Source organism: Hippopotamus amphibius, chromosome 7 (assembly GCF_030028045.1).
Source record: "Hippopotamus amphibius kiboko isolate mHipAmp2 chromosome 7, mHipAmp2.hap2, whole genome shotgun sequence".
NCBI classification, from domain to species: Eukaryota; Metazoa; Chordata; class Mammalia; order Artiodactyla; family Hippopotamidae; genus Hippopotamus; species Hippopotamus amphibius.
In genome coordinates, this window is record NC_080192.1 from 41668570 (window position 1) to 41690249 (window position 21680).

The 21680-nt window shown below is 33.6% G+C and overlaps 1 protein-coding gene across 7 annotated transcripts in view; it reads left to right on the plus strand.

Annotated features, from left to right (window-relative positions):
- Positions 1–21680, plus strand: part of OSBPL8 (oxysterol binding protein like 8) — a 166239-nt gene that overhangs the window by 98821 nt on the left and 45738 nt on the right. For all 7 annotated transcript variants that reach the window (XM_057741091.1, XM_057741092.1, XM_057741094.1 and 4 more), the window contains 6 exons: positions 6728–6798; positions 12534–12611; positions 14466–14567; positions 15744–15947; positions 18751–18835; positions 20345–20516. In XM_057741091.1, the coding sequence (XP_057597074.1) occupies positions 6728–6798; positions 12534–12611; positions 14466–14567; positions 15744–15947; positions 18751–18835; positions 20345–20516 (712 nt within the window). The remainder of the gene's footprint in view (positions 1–6727; positions 6799–12533; positions 12612–14465; positions 14568–15743; positions 15948–18750; positions 18836–20344; positions 20517–21680) is intronic.

Genomic DNA, 21680 nt, shown 5'->3' on the forward strand with positions numbered 1-21680 from the left:
TGACTAATGTGAAGTTTTCTGCCTAAATATAATTTTTGAAATGCCTTTGTGTTTTTAGATGTGTTTGTGTATGATAAATTTTTGCTTAAAAAATGTTATTTTTAGGGTAATATTTATTAAATGAAATTAGGGATTTGACAGCTGTGATTCAGACATTAAACAATTGTCAATGAGATGTAGATGTAAACTCATCTTTTATTTTTTGAAAAAGATTTATCATAGCAAATATTTGGATATAGATTTTAAAATATAAACAATCTTTGTTTTCTTTTCAAAATATTAAGCTGCTGCATAATCATCTATTTTAAGGTTGTATTTTTCTTTTAAAATAAAAATATTCTTTTAATACTCATGGCAAAAAATATTGACTGAAACTGGTGCTTGTTTTAATTGTTTATATCTTTTTCTGACACACATTTTGTGAAATTCGAATTATATTTTCATTTTTCACACTAACCCTCATTCTTAGCTTTTTGTGAATGTTCATGCTGATAGGCAGTATATGCATTCTTTTGAGATAGTGAAACAACTTATAGAAAGTGTTACTTGGGTAATTAAATAAATCATTATAAGTTCACTGATTTCATTTTCTTTTCTAAAAATGTTTCTGTAAAGAATTGGAAACCATAGTTCTGAATTGTTGCCTAAGTAGCATAAGCTTTAAACAGCATTCATAATTTGTAGTCTTCTTAGTGTAGCATGAGTACTATCATGCTTCTTTCATAATGTTCTCAAAATGGTGTAAATTTTACTATTTGTCTTATGTTCAGAAGTGACTGAAGATACAACACATAGAAAATTGCTTAATGTTAAATACTGTACTTATTTGCTTTTACAATGTAACTTAGTTCCATTTCTGTATTTGTCTTCTTGTTTTTCTTTTTTTAAGCCAGAAAGCTTGCTAGCACATGTTTGCTGATCTTCCTACCTACTAAGTCTACTTAGTATAAAGAATAATTAGGTGACCTTACTAAACAATAGAAAACTTCACTTTTTAGAAGTTTGGTTTTTACTTCGTTAGGTAATTGAAGACAGAATTGTCAGTTTCTGTTGTCAGAGAAAATATTGAAAGTCATCCTAGATAGATTTGTTTAAATAGAGAAATGAATGGTTAGCTTTGTTTTCTAATTCTTGAAATAGAGAAAATCTTGTTCATAGGGATGCTTCCATATTCCTTCTAATGTAACCAACAGTTATATTACAACCAGTCATGATAAAAAGTTCTTTAAAATGTTTTATTTTATCGGCTAAGAAGTAGAATAGAGTTAGGTACTTCAAAGACTTTTTATGTATTACTTTTATGTATTACTTTTAAGTCAAAAGTAAAAAAAGTAATTTTTTCTGGGCCTTTTTATTGTTTTTATCTGACATCATTAGAGGAGAGGTTCAATATTAGTGGTATTTAAAGATAACTTTGTTTAACTACTTTGGCCACAACCCTTTTTTCATTTTAGTTTTCTTAGGAAAATCTGTCCTCACCCCCAACCCCCTGCCCCACCTCCCCTTTTTTTTGTCGCTTCTACCTTAAGGAATATATTGGGTATGGCCTTTTTCTTTATGATGAGTAATAAAATAGAAATGGTACCCTTTGTCCATGTACCTAGAAATTGCAATAAATAAACTTTGAACTAAGAAATTTATAGATACTCTGTGTGAGCTTTAGTACATAGATCTTTTTAGTATATTTTGACTTCTCAAAGATTTTTTTCTTGTACAATTTCTTGACTCTTGGCTGTGTTCATTATAGTTAAAGTAGGAATTCTATATTTTGTAAATACTTATTAAATATGCATTTGTAGATATATGTATATAATCTCATTTTAACAAGACTGAAGCAGCATAAAACTTGCTTTATTGTATCTAAACATTAATGAACCAGATTTTACTGAAGCGTATAGAACAGTTATACCTTATCAATGCTGGTAGCACTTGTATTCTGTTAACAAATTAGAAGTTAGGGACAGAGTGCTAATTTCTTCAGGAATCGTTTACTACTACATTATTGGAAAATATTTTCATGACCACAGACTTAGGGAAGATATTCTTAAGACCAAAAAGCACTAAGTGTGAAAAGAATGAGATTGCTAAATTTGACAGTGTTAAAATTAAGAGCTATTCATCTAAAGAGACCATGCAGAGAATTAAAAGACAAGCTGTAGAATGGAGAGATACTTGTAATAAATATAACTGGCAAAGAACCAATAATTGGAAAATATTAAGAATTCCTATATAAATCAAGAAAAAGACTGAGTTTTTTTTTTTTAATGTACAAAAGATCTGAAGAGGTTCTTCACAAAGAGAAAATTAAAATGGCAATTAACATAGAGATAGTGCTCAATATCATTAATAATCAGGGACACACAAACTAAAATCTTACTGATATAACATTGATACACCCAGCAGATTGGCAAAAATATTAAAAATCTGTCAATATTGATGTTACCATGGATATGGAAAAGAACTCTCACACAGCGTTGGTGGAAAAATAAACAAATTGGTAGACAATTTGGTATTCTTAAAGTTGAAGACAGGACCCAGGAGTTCTGTTCTAGGTTTAAACCCTAGAGATGTTCATGGATATATGTCTACTAGGATACGTTTCCAAGAATATTTGTATCACCATTGTCTGTAAGAGAGACAAACTAGAAATGACCCAAACAATAGATGGATAAATAGTGATATAGTCATGGACTAGGATTCTAATCAGCAATGAAAATGAATGAAATACCTGCTGTGGCATGCTGGTAAATAATAATCACAAAGTCAAGGTAGTTACCTTTGAGGAAAAGAAGAGTAGATAGATTGTGATCAAGAATGGCATGGGGGGGTGATTCTGATGGGATGTTGACAATCTGTATTTCTTGATTTGGGTGGTGGCTATGCAGATAGTCACTGTATACATTAAATTATGCCTTTATGTTTTATGCATAGGTGTGCTATATTTCACCTGTTTTAAAAAGCCGCTACAAGTAAAAGTAGACTCCGTTTTTATTAATTTTTTGGATCAGTTTATCAAACTTTGTATTTGAAAGGATGAATACAAATTAGACCCTTCTTTTTAGGCACTGGTAGTCAAGTATGTGACATGAACATGAAAACAAATAATTGAAGTAGCTTATCGTAAATACAGTAGTACAATTATACCAAGTACTGTGCCTCAGAGGAGACAGCTAACTATGCCTACACAATCTAAGCAAAGCCTCCCAGAAGACATTGGCCTTGGATCTTGAGAGGCACCCTGGCATTCTAGAAACAGCATGAATTTTAAAGTTAGACGTAAGTTTGAATTAGGTCTGATATTGTCACTTACTGACATTCATCAAGTTAATTTCTGTGAGCCTCAATTTTTTCAATTATATGGAATGTATCTAATATTTGGGGGGCGGGGGGCAATGTTTTAAAGATTAGAGGAAGTAAACCATCTAGCAAAGTGTCTTAAAATCACAAGTGTTCCTTCAAATGGATATTGGTTGCTTTATTGTTGTTTTTGTTAATAGTATTATGTTAATTCTCACAATTATCATCATTGTTGATGAATGAATCAGAATTAGCTCAAAGCAGGATATGTTAAAGGAATGTAGACTAAGTAAGAAAGGATGTCATAGCAGGAGAGGTCTAATAAACTAGAAGAATAGGGAAGGATATCTGAATTTTTAAAAAATTTTTATTGAGGCATAACTTATACATAGTTAAGTGCACAAGTTTTTGAATTTTTAGTTGTGTATCGACATGTGTAACCACTTCCCAAATCCCCAGAAAACCCTCTCATGCCCCGCCCACCCCAGTCAGTTCCTCCTACAACAAAGATAAACCACTGTTCCAACCTCTAGCACCATAGATTAGTTTTGCTAGTTCCTGACATTTATATAAGTGGAATCATATGGTATGTGATATGTGCTTTTATTTATTTATTTATTTATTTTGATGGGGAGAGGTGGCTTTTTTCACTCATTAGTCTGCTTGTTGTTTTCTGTAGTGGTAATTGCTTCTTTTTCATTGCTGTGTAACATTCCATTGTGTGATTATAATATAATGTATTCATTTATTCTACTATTAATAGTCATTTGAGCTGGCTCCAGATTTTGCTATTGTGAATAAAACTGCTGTGAACATTTTTGTACCTGTCTTTTAATGAACATGAACACACTCATCTCTGTTGGGTATATCTAGGATCAGAAGTGCTCTGTGTTAGAATATGAGTACTTTCAGCTTTAGTAGATACTGTCAAATAGTTTTCCAAAGTGATTATGCTATTTATAGTCCCACCAGTAGTGAATAGAGTTCCAGTTGCTCCATATTCTAACCTGTATTTGCATGGTCTTAGTCCTTTTGATCTTAGCCATTTGGGTGGGGATGTAGGTTTCTGTCTATCTCACGTCTATCTTCTGTCTATCCTCCTCCTGAGGAGGATAGTAGGAAGAGAATTTACTACCTAACATCACTAATAAGCAAACTCGGTAAAAAGTCATGATCTGAAACTGTTCTGCAATATTGATAATGGTCAATAATGTATTGTAGGCTTCAGGATTTTATCTATAAGTGTCACATTTTTAAAAAATAAAGGAGTGATTTTAAAGTAATTTTAGATCCCCACACATGGAAAATAAATAAAAGTCTAAGACATATTTTGGCTGAGCCCTTCTTTGGCTTCTAATAAAATACTTTCGCAGCTGACATTTTAAGATAAAGATTATTTTGCATGTTTTTAGGAAGCCACCTTCATCTAGTCTAAAGAAAGAGTCCTTCGTGTGATGCTTTTTGCTTTGCTTACCTTGGAATTACCCTTGAAAACTTAGTGTACAGTATGGCAATATTTTCTGTTTAAGGTTTCGAACATTTTTATATGGTCATTGCATTTTATGCTAATCATCTATTTATTTGCACTTAGCTGAAACAAAATATTCGACCAGACTTAGAGAGCCTTTTGCTTTATCCACCATAATTTTAAATAACTTGGAAGTCATCAGGGCCAGCTTTTAAAACAATGATTTGATTTGCAAGTCTGAGGTATAGAACATCTTTTAAAAAGGGATTCATTTATTGGTCTGACAGATAATGTACAATCTAGGTTTATGAGTGACCTTTCCTTTTGTTTTTTTGTTTGGTTTCGTCTTGCTTTTGTATATGTCCTTTTCCAACATTTGAAACTTTCTTCAAGATATATTTGCATGTTCAAAAAAAGTCTGTTCAGATTTGTAACTTCCACTTTGTTGTAATTTACTGTTCTGTTTTTAAAATAATATGTGCCTGTAGATACAGTGAAGTGGGTGTTTTTCTTAGTCTAATAAATGAATTGATCTAGATTCAGCTGAAACCAAAACCACACTAGAGAAATTGAACTAAAAATCTGCTGTTAGGAGAATAAAGGAAGACATCATCCTTTTTCCATTCATAATGTATACTTTTAGAAAATCTTTGTTCTCTTGTATATATATTTAGAAGATGTTTGAAATAATTTGTTAATTCATTAGTATTAAAAATTACTTACTAAAAAATGTTTATTACTCTGAATAAATATTTTAGAATTTACATTAAAGTTTCAAATTCCGGGAAGTTTTCATTTGAAATTCCATGTTAGATATATGAAGCAGTTTTTTTTTTTCCTCCTTGGTTTTAGGGTTACCTGATCTTTCTTCTTTACAGAGATGGGAAAATAAAAAGATTCCTTCTTCATATTACCAAAAAAAAAATCAGCAAAATCTCTGAATTAAGAAAATGGAATGGATTTGCTTTAGCTAACATAAATCAGATACAGAATAAATGGTCTCAATGATATGTTGGAAATTATTTTTGAATGCTTCAGGCACTGATACTACTGATAACCTTTTAAGCGCTGCTTTATGAATGATTATATATATTTTTTATATAGGCTTTTATTGGACTCAAAACAAATAGTTGTAGGGAAGAGTAATATTACTTGTCCCCAAAAGTAGAAAGAACTTCATTAAAATGAGTACTGCTCCTCTTATGCCTGCCACACAGACCTCGGCATTAACATTTCTCTAATTGTACCCTTACAACATTAACTTGCTAATTGCTTTTGGCATAGTGCTATATTAATGTGTTACATGATTGGAAAGATGTGTGCATATATCCAGTGCACTCATATTTTAGATTTATCCTTTTAGAATTTATATAGCAATAGTCAGTGACAATGATAATATTAAGGGTCAGTGTTAATTGAACACGTACTGTGTGCAAATACTGTGCTGATTGCTTTCTGTGCATCCTCACTGAATCTCACAATAAGCACATTATTAGATTTTTTTAAAAGTCTGTCCCTCAATTCAGATTTATTTCCCTAGTCATCTTTTATCAACAATTTTGGAATTGTTTTCCAGTTTGGCAAGAGGTGTGAAAAGTATGTTGGGTTAGTTCTTTGTTAGAAAACAACTAACTGAAATAAAACTTCCATGAGTCCTGAATTAATGCCAAGTGAATGAGCAGAGAAAAGAGGTATTAACTTATGTTGATGGGTTCAGGGAAAGACACCAGTGTCTCTGTAAGTTTTGATTTATTCTAAAGAATTACTATACCAGAGATGACCCCTTAGTAGTCTTTAAACTATAATAGTTTAAAAATGTATGTTGTCTAGGCTTCTTGCATTGATGTATATCACATATTGTGTAATGTATATTTGAAATTGAATAACTTATGTGCATTTGCTTTTTAATGCCTATATGTGTGCAAATGTGGTAATACTGAAATAATGACTATGTTTTTAAAGGTTTTGAAAGAGGAAAGGAAGACATTTCTCAAAACAAAGATGAATCTTCACTTTCTATGTCAAAGAGCAAGGTAAGCATATTGTTGTCCTCAAACATACAATTATAACATTTTTCTAATATTTAAGATGAGTGAACTAACACTGAAATCCTATCAGATTTTCATGGGATGTTTTTATCTTGGTACATCTAAACCATGTAGTATAAATGAAAAAAGGAAAGTTCCACTGGGGCTGATCTAGGTGCTGTTGATTACTGGGAAATATAGCCTATTGGTAACCAGGGTTCTCTCCTGAGTGAGGGTGTACTGGTATGGCTGCTACCTCAGTGTATCTCAAACTGAAGTCTGAGGGTTTCATGTAAAGAAATAGTCAGGGTTCATTGTTTTTTGTTTTTTTAAATCTTTAAGTGTTTGGGTTCATTCAAATGACAATCAAAACATGTACATTTTACCAGTTAAAGGCCAAACATCTCTTGCTATAATAGCATGCAGTTGAAAGACTTTCTGAGAATGAGACATATCTCTCTAAATTAGTAATTTTCAGATGGTATACTTGTACATATTCTTAGGTCTGTTGAGAATTTTTTCTTTAAGAGTACTATTCAACTTTGAGAAGTACTGTATGGTGCATTGGCTTTCCTGTGGGTTTGCAATTCACTAAATTTTCTATAATTTGTCAATGGATTTGACTTTTGACTGTCATTTCTGGTCAGGTTTAGTAGCAGGAGAAGCTTTTCTGTTTGTGGAATCAAACTTCAGTGACTGTACGAAAATCTGTTTCTTAAGCTAGTAAATTCTCTGCTATTCTCAGCCGTAGGCATTGCTTGTAAAACCCTACATTTTTTATTCCTATTCGTGAGAGTGGTTGAGAGGATTCCATGATATGTTTTTTATCATATTCCGTGATATGTTTTACACAAATTATATTCATACTTAAGTTTTCAAGTATTCATTACATAAAGGTCCATCTTATACTTAATATGTGTATAAGTATGTAAGGTGAAAGTGTAGCAGTACTTTGTATATATATATATAACATATACATGAGAAATGCCTTTTATCATTTTATATGAGATGCGTAATTAATGAGGAGATAATTTATCTTGGTTATGCCATGGTTAGAAATACAATGAAATTTATGGAATTTTAAAACCTATTTTCAGGCAGTTAATACCAGAATTGGTATAGTGGCATTCCTATTCAGAAGCCTAAACTGCAGACCTGCCTACCACAGCCATCTACATGTAGCCTCTAGGTGGGAGGGTGAGGGAGGGGTAGGAGGGGTGGCAAAGGCAGGGATCCTGAAAAGCAGGTTTACATACCTTAATGAAGCAGTGTGCATTAATGAAAAAAAGGAAGCATAGGTTGCACCTTGAGTACAGTAGCACTTCGTTGTATATGAACTTTAAATTAAAATTAAATAAAATTAGAAATTTGGTTCCTCAGTTACAGTAACCACATCTCAATAGCTCACTAGCCACATGGGGCTAGTGGCTACCAAAAATACTCCATATCTAAGTGAGCCACTTAGATATGGAATATTTTTGTTATTTGGGAAGTTCTACTGGACAGCAAACATTCACTGCTTTAGGGTAAAAAAACTGAGTTTGATCTTGACTGTCATATATTACCTATGACTTCTTAGATGCTAATTATAGTGATATTAATAGCTACTTTGTATTAAGAGCTTGCTAAGTGTCATTTTAACTCTCTTAACAGTACTAGAAGACAGGTGTTATTAGCCCTGTTTTATAAGTGAACAAACTGAAGCTTAGAGAAGTTAAATAACTCTCCAAGGGTCAAAGTGGTAGAGCTAGAATTCAAAGTGGTTTCAGTTTTCTTATCTGTACAAAAGAGATAAGATCTAACTCCCAGGTTGGGATGCTGTAAGTGCCTGACAAAGTACCTGGTTAATAATAGGTGTTTGAGAATTCATTTTTCTTCCTTTGAGTAAAGAACTACAGTGAATGAATGGGCTTCTTGACATGGCAACTATTTGGTGTAAGTAAAATTGGACTCATTCTGTTATTTTCCAAGAGCTGAATCTTATTGATTCTATCTTAACGTAGATTTAACCTTGGTTTATTCTGTTAGCTTAAGAGATACATAGTCACTAGTTTGTCCTTAAATATTTTGACATATATTCTACTCTGTTTTTTTTCAGAACAATCCTAAAATTTATACATTTATCATCAAACCTTATTCTCATGGAATTCTGAAAATTTTGTTCTTACCTGAATAACTTGGGGAAACAAAATCTTGTTATTCCTTCTATGATCAATCTGCATAACTGAGACTATTAAATAATTTTAACCTTATACTTTTGTGAATTTGATGCAAAAAGTATCAGTACTGTCATTTTGGTCGTTGAATTTGCGGTTAAGTGTTATTTCTTAAAAATACATAATTGAGACCAGTAAGCACAATCCTTCTTCCCCCATCCCCTGCCATTTTAAAAATAAAGGCAGTTCCTGTTTCTCATGCATCCTGTAAATGAGTGAATTGGAGAAGTCGGTTAATCAAATCATCCCATCTTCCTCTTAGCATTTTTAAATAAAATTTTAACTGTCCATCTCAATGAAAGAAATTGCCAGCATGAATAATATTTCTAGTGGGATAAAAGGAATGCTATTATAAGGATAAGGGGTTTCTGAGCCAAGATCTCGACTTGATTCTTCAGCCAGGAATATGCTTGCCTGTAGGTTTGCTAAGTCAACTATCACTTGCTGTAAAAAATATATTTACTTGGAAATTTAAAAAAAAAACCTTTCCAAATCAAAATATCTGATAGCATCATAGTAGCTTATCATTATTGTTATTATACTTATATCTGCAGTATTTTATAGTTTTCAAAGCAAGTTGAAAATATTCTCATATGTTAATGTTCCATTTATCTAAAGGTCGTATTTTTGTCAACACTGGTAACCTAGAGGATAGTCACAAACCTGAAACACAGTATATACCAAGTACTATGTTAAACACATCATGTTTGCACACTGCCTCATTTACCCCTCAAAGCAACCCTGTGAGTTGGTAGGAATATCTTTTTTTTTTTTTTTTTTTTTTTTTTTTTTAGGAATATCTTTATTTTACAAATAAGGCAACTAAGACTGGAAGAGATTGAATAACTTCCCATAGTTGCGCAGCTCATTAGGTATGCTCATTAAGATGGTGGTCAGTAAGGTTATAAAAGAAGGAAACTTAGTTTAGTGAAATACTTCCAACAAAAACAGTTTACCGGACTTCCTAGGTGGTGCAGTGGTTAAGAATCCGCCTGCCAATGCAGGGGACAAGATTCGATCCCTACTCCAGGAAGATTCCACATGCCACAGAGCAACTAAGCCTGTGCACCACAACTATTGAGCTTGAGCTCTAGAGCCCATGAGCCACAACCATTGAGCCTGTGTGCCACAACTACTGAAGCCCACGCACCTAGAGCCCATGCTTTGTAACAAGAGAAACCACCGCAGTGAGGAGCCCGCACACCACAGTGAAGAGTAGTCCCACTCGCCACAACTAGATAAAGCCCGTGTGCAGCATCGAAGATGCAACACAGCCATTAAATAAATAAAGTAAATAAATAAATTTATTCTAAAAAAATAGTTTATGATTCTTGGTGTTTAAAAGATAACTTGCTGATTCAGAAAACTTAGGTTGTATTTTACTAAAAAGACTATAGAACTTGGTCACTGGATTTTTTTTTTTTTTCTCCAGAACTAGCCACACAGTGTGGCAAGGATTCCTTGTAGTATATGTGCTATAATTTACCAAGCTTATGTGACAGCCATCTGGCCTGCTGGTCCCTTATATACTAGCGTCATTTAGGAATCTCCAAGCCAGATCTTGTCATGTCTAGGGAAATAGATTTCCTGTTGTTCATAAAGATAAGTCTTAAATTTGAGTCTGAGATTCTACATGAACAGTTTTAAAAAGTGAGAACTAAAGGTAGTGAGAAATGTAGTGAGGCTACGAGCGTTGAGACTGAGGATTAGACACACCCGAGTACAAATCCCAGATCATCTATTTATGAGTCTGTGACTGTGGGAAGTTATTTAATCTGTTAGTCTTAGTTTCCTTATTAGCAAAAGGAGGAACTACTCCTGTCTCATGAGGTTGCTTTAAGGATTAAATGAGGCAGAACGTATAAAGTATTTATCATAGTACTTGGTGAAGAGTAAAACAGCCATTCGTTTTCATTAACTGTTAAGCTAATACTATTAGTATTCTTCACTTAACGGTATCTAAAAAGTACATTATAACACACATTTTCCTGTTAAGCTGTGGGAAATAGAAACCATTATATTCCTCTGACAGTAGCTGAGTCATCTTTGAGTTTCCAGCAGCAAGGAGAGGACAGAGACCTGTTTGGCTTGAGGACTTCTGTGAAATGGTTTTAGTATCACAGGTATATCTGATCATCATGGGAGTAAGCAATATGATGTTTCAAGTCTAGCTCTCAAAGGCGTAACTTTAACAAAATTTTAATTAGGTTAATCCCCACCTTTTACACTAAGTATATTTTGCAGTTCCCTTCCAGTTCAGCCAGTTATTACCTTCAGCATAATAATTAGTATTTTGTACTAGGTAGCAGAGGCATATTTAGGAGAGATGAGCTGCAAGTGCTGGTTTCATTTTCATTTTATTAATTTCAAAGGTATTTATTGAGCCCTTCCTTTTCCCCAGGTGATAGCTGGCTGCAGTTGGTGAATAAACACGGTCCCTGTCCTCAAGGATCTTAAAATTGAGTGAGGGAGTTTGTACCCAAAGTTTTTCATCCTTGATCACATCTAGTGATATTTTGTAGATCTGGCCATTGAGCACTTGAAAACTACCATTTGGATCAAGCCCCATATACTTTCTTGGCACTGGGAGTAATGCTACAAACCTTGAGTACCTTCTCCCATGTCTAACAATAGGTAAAAATGAAAATCATAGGACAGTGAAGGAATATGTTTAATTTTATTGCTCTGGGATTTATAGAAGCAGCTTTGTTTTATAGTCTTCTACTCTGGTGGAAGAAAGTAGTCTCCATGAAAGAGTACTGGATTAGGAGACGCAGGTTCTGATCCCTGCTATTGATTGATTGTTTAGAAAATCAACTTCCCTGAGCTTCCCTTTCATGATTTGTAAAATGGAGATAAAACCATTTTTATGCCTATTTTTCAAGGTTCTTATGAAGATCAAATTGAAATATCAAATATATACAAAGTCTGGAAACAAGTTTAAGACATTAGTAATAATTTAGGGACACTGGATGACTAGGAAGAAGTAGGTGCTAGGAATATTGATTTTTAAACACTGTACAAATTAGGGTGTTTCAGTACTAGTTTCTGATGTTTGTATTTATTCCCTTTGGAGAAGGAGTAGCAACAGGGCAGTGTGTGCAGCAACTTGCTAGAAGTTTTTTGTTTTTTAGAATATTTCAACTTAAAAAATTACATTGCTTTGGATACATTTGTCCTAAGAATAACTAAATAATTGTATAAAATGATTGTATTTTTCAGAAATACTCTGAAAAATAGAATGCAGAGATTTACAAATGATCTTATTTAACCTCACATTGTAAACTAATTTATTGATGTTTTTATTTTTGTGTTTTTGTGGCTTTAATGTGGATTAGTTTTCAAATCCAAATACTATATAGGGAAAATCAGTATTTGAAAATTGACATTTGCCTAAATCACAGCAATGAATGGGAAGAATGTCACAAACATAGCTTTAATATTAGTTTTTGTGTGCCATATGTGTGTGTAGAATAAGTGACAGCTTTAATTATTATTTCTCTTTTCTTCATTGTGTGATTTCAGTCTGAATCTAAACTTTATAATGGCTCGGAGAAGGATAGTTCAGCTTCAAGCAAGCTTACAAAAAAAGAATCTCTCAAGGTTAGTTTCCACAGGTATTTCATAACTAACGTTATGCTTTGCATGTGCTTTTCAAAGTAGGCTAATAAGATAAATAAATATTTGTATTCCTAAAGGAAGAAAAAAATGTTAGTGTTTGTGTGGCACACTGGAATCAACTGTAAAGGCTCTCTGATAGGTGTCCCAGTTCTACTCTGGCCCTCAACGGGAGTGGGGGTGCTGAGGACTGGATGTCTCTGCACAGTTGTCCTTGTGTCAAGCACATCACTGTGTTGTGGAACACCTGATGGGAAGCTCTGCTGCCCTTTGAAATTCGAGTTTATTAACTGCTAGGTCACAGACTAAATTTGGCCCACAGGTAGATATATTTCTTTTTGACCTACACAATGTTTTAAAAATTTGAGCCAACAATTACAAGTGTAGACTTCCAGCTTCTCTTAAGAAATAGGTAATATTGGGCCTGCCTTCCACAGATCCTGGATTTTAAGGAACACATGCTTTCCAATTGATTCTTGATTCCCATATAGTGTATTTTGCCCCTCTTTTTTTCCATATCTGATCCTATATGTATTTGCATTTACAGCCCTATATTATCTGTTAATTCAGATATGCATATTAATAAAGACCAAAGTCGAAAATTTTTTGACCGTGTAATTATTAAAATTTTGTTGTGTGTATGTAGTTTCTTTACCATTAAATACAACTAGGGAAGTTTTGTGTTTTAGTTTAAAGAAAAATCACTGATAGGTTATCTTCTCCCATTCACAAACAACAACAACACAATAAATAGTAAGATTGTTCTACTGCTGCTTTCCCGAATTATGTCAGAAGTGACTTATGAAGGGTAAAACTTTGATAATTTGAATGAATTAACTTCACTGTTTGTGGTTTCTCAGTTATTTATCTTATATATTAGTGTCGGGAAAGAGAAGAATTGTCAGTCCTAAACAATTACAGCATTGTTTATGATATGAAAAACTGACAATGGCATAGATTTCCATCAGTAAGAGAATATATTAAGAAAAATTATAGAAGCAGTATAGCATGGTAGTTAAAAGCATGTCTTTTAGAGCCAGTCTGCCTCTTTGAATTCTGCCTCCATGAGTTACTAGCTTTGTGATCCTGGGTAGTTTACTGTCTGTGCCTCAGTTTTCTCATCTGTAAAATAAGGATAACGATAGTCCTACTTCCCAAGGTTATTGCGAGTATTAAATGAGGTAGTACATGTAAAGTGCTTGCAACAGTGACTGGCACGCAGAATGTGTCCAGTAAAGGTTACCTCTTATTATTTTATTCATACTGGGAATCCTGTAGAGCAGTTAAAAAATGAGGTAGACATGGAATAGAAATAGAATTGAAATGCTCCAAAAAAATATTGAATAGGAGAACCTTTTTTGTGTGTTCAAAAAATCAAAAACAAACACAGGAGCTATATGTTTCTATAGGTTGTGTACATAGAAAAGGCCTGAAAGGATGGTGTCTTCCTGAAGGTTAACAGTTATCAATTCTGGGACTCGGAATAGGAGAGGGTATAATAAAAACAACTTTTAGCTTTGTGTCATTTGAAACTTTTACCATGAGTTTGTATTCATGTATTGTGTAATCTTAGAAAGGTAAAATTCTTTAAAAAGGTACCGAGAATTGGACTAGTGATCAGAAAAACTAGATTCTAACCATGCTTTTGTAAAAATTCCTACCAGCTCTTTAAAAGAAAAAAAAAAAGTTCTTCAGTCCTAATAAGATTCTAGAATTCTAAAAGAGGTTTAGAATTTTATTTTAGAGTGTAAAATTTTTACATTCTATAGAACTAAAAATTGGAAAGAAATTGCCTATTTCTAATGAATTTTTAATTTTTCTATAATTTCTGTAAAATAGGTACAAAAGAAAAATTACCGAGAAGAAAAGAAAAGAGCCACAAAGGAGTTACTCAGTACAATCACAGATCCCTCTGTTATTGTTATGGCTGATTGGTTGAAGGTCAGTTTGTATTGACTCTTGAATTCAAATTGCTGGATACTTACCAACTGAAATAGGAAAGCCCAGAGTGCACGTAAAAGCCTACAAGACAAAAACAACTTCTGGGATGATTGTTTTTCACTGATGAAGAAACTATTAATTGTATCCCAGAGGATCTATGTTCCAGTCTTAATGGAGAGAAGAAACCTTAATGTTGTCTCTCTCGACAATAACATCAAATATGGATAGCAATTCTTTTAAAAAGGCTTTGTCATTTGTGTGACATGATATAATCTAATCTATGTGCTGTAAAGAAATATTTTGTTTGCTGTTTAGATTATTGTAGACTTGGTAGATATGCATTTTGGAGAAGATATGAGACAGAGTTAGTGTAAAAGTTAACATCTGAAAAGCATTAATTTGCAGAAAAACATACATATTGCTATTTCTATACCTTATTCTTTTAGCCTCTGGTTATTTCCACTTATTTTTATTTCCTTTTCTATCATCTTGGTCACTCTATCCTCTTTATCATTCTTATCTGTTGGATATTTGGTAGGAATTTTTTAGACTAATGCTAACTTTGAGAATGGTCTTGTACGACCCTGACTCCCAGGAAGTTTTAGTACCTGGCTTTTAGCAGGTACTAAAAATCACCCCAGCTCTGAAAGCTTTCCACTTTCCCCAAGGGTAGGTACAACTTCCAACCTAAAATCCTTATGGCATCTGTCATGGAAGTTTTCTTACTAAAATGGAAGTCTGGTGATAGTTTTCTGGATAGTTCAAGTAATACTGGGTCGTCTTCAATGTTATTCTGAAAACACCTTCTAACTTATATTGGCCCTACTTACTAAGTCTTTAAGCTCCAGATCTTGGTACTAGGAAAGTATATTTTAATAACCCCTGACCTGGCCATAAAGGTTAGGAAAACCATTCTACTTGGTACATTATTTTGAAATTGTTGATTGCAGTCTCTCACTAGAATTTAAGTTCCTCAGAAGCAGGAGTCATGCTATTTTCACATTTATTTGCGGTGCTTGCTATTTAATAGTTTAACAAACACACATCTAGTGAATTTAAAGTGTACATTTTTATGGAAATTTTAGATTAAAATACCCCATTTGCCTCTGTTTGGTTAGTATCTTGTGGAGCAGGAAAATAAAGATTTATTTATTAAATAAACTTATCTTTTTGTAGATTCGTGGTACTCTAAAGAGCTGGACCAAATTGTGGTGTGTGTTGAAACCCGGTGTGCTACTGATCTATAAAACCCAAAAAAATGGTCAGTGGGTAGGAACAGTCCTTCTGAATGCCTGTGAGATCATTGAGCGTCCATCAAAGAAAGATGGCTTTTGTTTTAAACTTTTCCATCCTTTGGAGCAGTCTATTTGGGCAGTGAAGGTAAGTGAGCACTTGTTACATAGGTGAAAGGTAAAGATGACAATCTATAAGTAGAACTGAGATAAATCAATGAATGATTAATGATTCTGTCATCTGCCAGAACTTATAAATTTGTTTCTGTCGTCAGTCACATTATTCCTCTTTCTGTCTCTGTCCTTTCTGTCTCTATCCACAATGAAATGTGCACCAAAATGCTTAGTTTACCTTTAAGATCTAACTTGAAAATTTCTCCAGAAAATGTTTCCCAAATTTTATATTGTACCTTATTATCTCTTGTCTGTGGGGATTGTTTATACTGTTCTTTTAGTTTGCAGTTACCAGCTTTGCTTTGTAATATTATATCCTGTTTCCTGTGAGTGTTTTTCTCTTTATCAAATTGTCACGCTCCCCAGAACAGAAGCTGCCACTTATTTTGATGGTCTTTCCTGTAGTGATGTAAGTATGTGATAGGAAGCCTATAAGCAGAAGCAGTCCTGCTTACTCTTGAGAGGCAGCTTTCTTTGAAGATGGAACTCTAATGCTTCTTTTTTTAATTAATTAATTAATTAATTTATTTATTTATTTATCTTATTGGCTGTGTTGGATCTTCGTTGCTGCACACGGGCTTTCTCTAGTTGTGGTGAGCGGGGGCTACTCTTCCTTGTGGTGCGCGGGCTTCTCATTGCAGTGGCCTCTGTTGTTGCAGAGCACAGGCTCTAGGCACGTGGGCTTCAGTAGCTGCGGCACATGGGCTCAGTGCTCACGGGCTCTAGAGCACAGGCTCAATAGTTATAGCACACAGGCTTAGTTGCTCTGCGGCATGTGGTATCTTCCTGGGGCTGGGATCAAACCTGTGTCCCCTGCATTGGCAGGCGGATTCTTACCCACTGCACCACCTAGGAAGTCCAGTCTAATGCTTTTATAACTAGAAAGCATTACTGTGGTCACTCCTTGTTTTAAAAACAAACTTAATAAAATAGAAGTGCTTCGGGCTTCCTAGGTGGCGCAGTGGTTGAGAATCCACCTGCTAATGCAGGGGACACGGGTTCGATTCCTGCTCCAGGAAGATCCCACATGCTGAGGAGCTGCTAAGCCCATGCGCCACAACTATTGAGCCCATGTGCTGCAACTACTGAAGCCCACGCGCCTAGAGCCCGTGCTCCACAGCAAGAGAAGCCACGGCAATGAGGAGCCCACGCACCACAATGAAGAGTAGCCCCCACTCCCCACAACTAAAGAAAGCCCACACGTAGCAAAAAGGAGACCCAACACAGCCACTAAAATAAATAAATAAATAAATTTATAAAAAAAAATAGAATTGCTTTATTTGATAAAATATTATACTGAGGAATTCTACAAACAGTAGACATGGGAGTACATGCTAACTGAATAAATGAGTCTAGCTTAAGTTTTTGCAAAGTGATCGTTGTTTTAGTTTCTAAAGTCAATTACACTTGAATAAGGGTTTTAGGACTCCTTCTTTAGGAAAACAGCATAATTGAGATTAGAACTCAATTTGTTGAGTATTGCTTCAGCTTTTTAATTTGTTGAGTATTGCTTAATTAGGCAATATACATACACCTAGGAAAAGACATGGACTTTTTACCTTTATTTCAGTAGTCTGGAATCATAGCAGGAGTAAATTTAGGGTTACAGAGTTAGTTTTATTCTGAGATTATGTACTTCCCACAGGGGAAAGAATTTAACCCATGAAACCTCTGGTATTTCCGTATTATATCATTTGGAAGTGAAAAAAATTACTTTCAGAATCTTTTATATATATATTATTTATTCTTTATTACTATTCTTAGGAATTGTAAGAATTATAATGAATTTTTAAATCATTAAAAAATACTTTAAATGTCAAATTATTTCATTCGTTATTGGTGGGAGGGAAATTTGTACGATTATATGAACATCAGAATATTCTTCACAAGCAAAACCTACTTAGGACATTGTTTAAACAGCTTCAAAGTCAGTGTCTGAGATTAGGAAAGAGTAATGTTTATAAATTTTTACTTTGTGTCAGGGACTCTTTTCAGCGTGTTACATGGGGTCTTTTTTTTAATTCTCCTCCCTGTAAGGAGGATACAAATTTCCCCCATTACCCAGAGAAAGATATAGAGGCCTAGAGAGGTTACTTAAGTAATTTTTCTAGTATGGAATCAAGATTGAAACTCAGGCAGTCTGACTCAAGGTCCTACTCTATATTGGTTCTAGGAACTGGACGTTAATTATAAAGCCATTTGAAAATACCCAAGGGATATTACAGGATTTGTTTAAATCATATTGATTTGTTCCTACTTTTTTCATTTCAAATGTCCATCTTGACTTCCTAATATTTATGCTTCTTAAAACCCATTTTATTCTTTGATCTGACAGCTTAAAAAGTTATTTTTCCCTGGACCTAGTAAAAATTCATTTCTCTTTTTCTGTAAGTTATAACTATATTTCCAGCTGTTTCTTTAGGCTTCCAGAAATTTAGTATTTCTTATCTAATAGTTTTTGTGGTATGGGAATTCTCTGTTAAATTAAAATTTGGTCTAGTATGGGAAATTTTAGCTTTCTCTTTAGTATGTGAACAATATGCAGAGGTAATATTTAAGGTTAACTGTTAAGTTCAGTTTTCTGGTAAGAAGGTAAATTTGATGGAGGAGGAAAGCTTTCCTCAATACTTAACATTTGTTTTCTCAAGAAGCGTGAAATTAAAACTTGTTTGTTTTTAAAAATTATAATCCTTGACTCAGATTATTACAGATAATAATGAATAATATAAAGTTGAGATCTCTTAATACTGTAAACCATTTATTTTGTTTGTTTTTAGGGTCCAAAAGGTGAAGCAGTTGGATCCATAACTCAGCCCTTACCTAGCAGTTATTTGATCATCCGAGCTACTTCAGAGTCAGATGGTAAATACAAATGATGGATTGGATTTTGGTCCTCATTTTTCAGGGTTTACTTTATATATCACTGCATTTACCTTTGGGAAAGTCTGTCTTTTGTATGGAATTTGCAGCAGAGGTATTATAAGCATAAATTGCTTAGAACACTAAACATATCATTAATTTGGTTGACAAATAGGGAAATCTGATAGGAAGATAGCATTATATAATTGAGTGATAAATTAGTAGCCTAGTTTTCTTCATCCTTTATTGACACATTAACACCTTTTTGACTTGGTTAGTATTCTCTGTGGTAACTCATTGTTTTGTCATTTTAGAAGTACATTTAATACTGTTTGTATTTCATCATTAAATGTTAAAATAAGACGCTATACACAATTTTGTTTTTGTTTTTTTACATAAGACATTCAAACACAAACTTCTGTCTTTACTGTATTACTTAATACTTAATTCCTGAAATAAATATAGGGAGGATACAACTTACATGAAAGCAAGGTTTTAAAGTTAACTTTAAAATTGATAATGGATTTTTTTCTTCACTTTTATGTTTTCTAGTTTAGACTAGCTTAGCCTAGGGAATTGTGTAACCTTCTAAAGTTTACTTTCACCAGATGATTATTTTTTTACTTAAAATCTCATAGGCATGAGCTTTCATTATGAAAAGGATTTATTTGCAATTAACATTTTTTCTGCTAGTACTGTTCTAAATTTTAATTTAAAAAATAAAGTTATGGGAGGGGGAGAGATAAATTGGGAGTTCGGGATTGTCATATACACACTATTATATTTATAGTAGATAACCAACAAGGGCCTACTGTATAGCACAGGGAACTCTGCTCAGTATTCTGTAATAACCTAAATGGGAAAAGAATTTGAAAAAGAATAGATATATGTATGTGTATAATTGAATCACTTTGCTTTGCTCCTGAACCAACATTGTAAATCAACTATGGTCCAATATCAAAATAAAAATTAAAATAAATATAGAGTCGGCCACACATTAAAAAAAATTGTTATTAATGTTTCTACTAACTAAAATGGCAATTAATAACAGTATTGTACATGCATTTTTCTGATTTAAAATTTGGGTGCCAAACCTGGGATAGATATCCTATCAACAACAAAATGTTACTTTAGATAGTTTGTTTATAGTAGAAACATAATCCCTTAGGTATATTTCATGTACCTTTTTGGTACCTTCAAATTATTATACGTGTTAATGTTTGAAGCTTTTAAAAATTAAGTACATTTATTTTAGATTAGGTGTATTTTCTAATGCATGTTAATACTATTTACCAGTGTTTTTTATATATTTAGAATGTAAAAAGTACTTATTAAACTGAGAAATTGCGCTAAAAAATCCTGGCAGGATTTTATATTCTAATTAACTTTTACAGTGCATGTTTCTCAGAGAAATAATAGTATGTTTAAAAGTCAACAGTGTTAAATTAGTATGGTTTTTCTAGTTTTTCTAGTTTCTTGAATTATACTACTTATCAATCTGTGTTCTTCTAGGAAGGTGCTGGATGGATGCTTTGGAGTTGGCTTTGAAATGTTCTAGTCTTCTTAAACGTACAATGATCAGGGAAGGAAAGGAACATGACCTGAGCATCTCATCAGAGAGCACACACGTGACTTTGTATGGCTTATTACGTGCTAACAATCTCCACAGTGGTGACAACTTCCAGTAAGTAGATATTGCCACTAATTTGGTGATTATTTTCAAGACTATCTTTTTCACTAGGTTAGTTGGCAGGCCTAGAATTTTTGTATTGTATCTAAGATTGAAACTGGACTGTCTTTAAACCCTTACGGGCTGGTTTAAAATTTGTTGAGTTGCTGTGGGGAAGTGTAGAAAAGTTATTTCCTTGATTCCAGCTAATATGAATTACTTGTTCTTTCCTAAACACAGTCATGTTAACTGCCTTGTCTTTGTGTGTGGCGTTCCCTTTGTTAAGAATGATTTCTAGTCCTCCTTGCTCTTTTCTTGCATCATACTCCTGTGTTTTCTTCAAGGCCAATCTCAATCGCAAATATTATATCAAGCCTCATAAAAATGAGATGTAATCCGTCCTTCTACTGCTGTTCTATAGCACTTTTTTGTTTTTTTTATAATGGGACTCGACTTATTCTACCTGGTATTTGTGGAGTTCTCCTATTAATATTGTGTTTCAAGTTAGAAATGTATCCTGGGTTTTTGTTTTTTTTTCCCTGAAGCATTCATTGTAGTTAATACTAAAGAAATTTTTCTCCAAGGAAACGAAGAAGAGGTTCAGAGGTTTGTTGAGGTTCAGATCTCTTCTGTTGCTTTGCAAGAAGAATAAACTTCCCCTTTTCGTACCCAACCCTCAGCTTCTCTGCAGCTCCTTTTGCTGTCAGCATTGAGGTTACCCTTCTCAAAGTTAGGCTTCTCTCCTCTCCTCCCTGTAACCTGAGCTGAACTTTTTCTCCCCCATCCTTTTGTTTGACTCTTTTTCTTTACTCTCTTTTAAAACCGCCGATCAATCAATCCGCCATTGCCTAGTCTTTTACATCCTTTCTTTGCAGATCTATAATCTGGAGCTTTATTTTATCCTAGTATAGGAGTCTGAATGGGATAGAATGAGGGGCATGCAACTGACATAGGAATGGGTTTTTGTTGGGACCTCTTCTTCTGGTGTTACTGAACACCAAGTAATTCTTGTATGCTCTTATTTGGGGATCTTAAAAATTCACGTACTTCACATATTTATTCGTTAAAAAATTTTGAGTCTCTTTTCTGTGTAAGATACCATACGCTTTTCTGTATAATTCACCACATTGTGAATAGGGAGATGAATCACATACGATCCTAAATTGGAATCCAGTATAA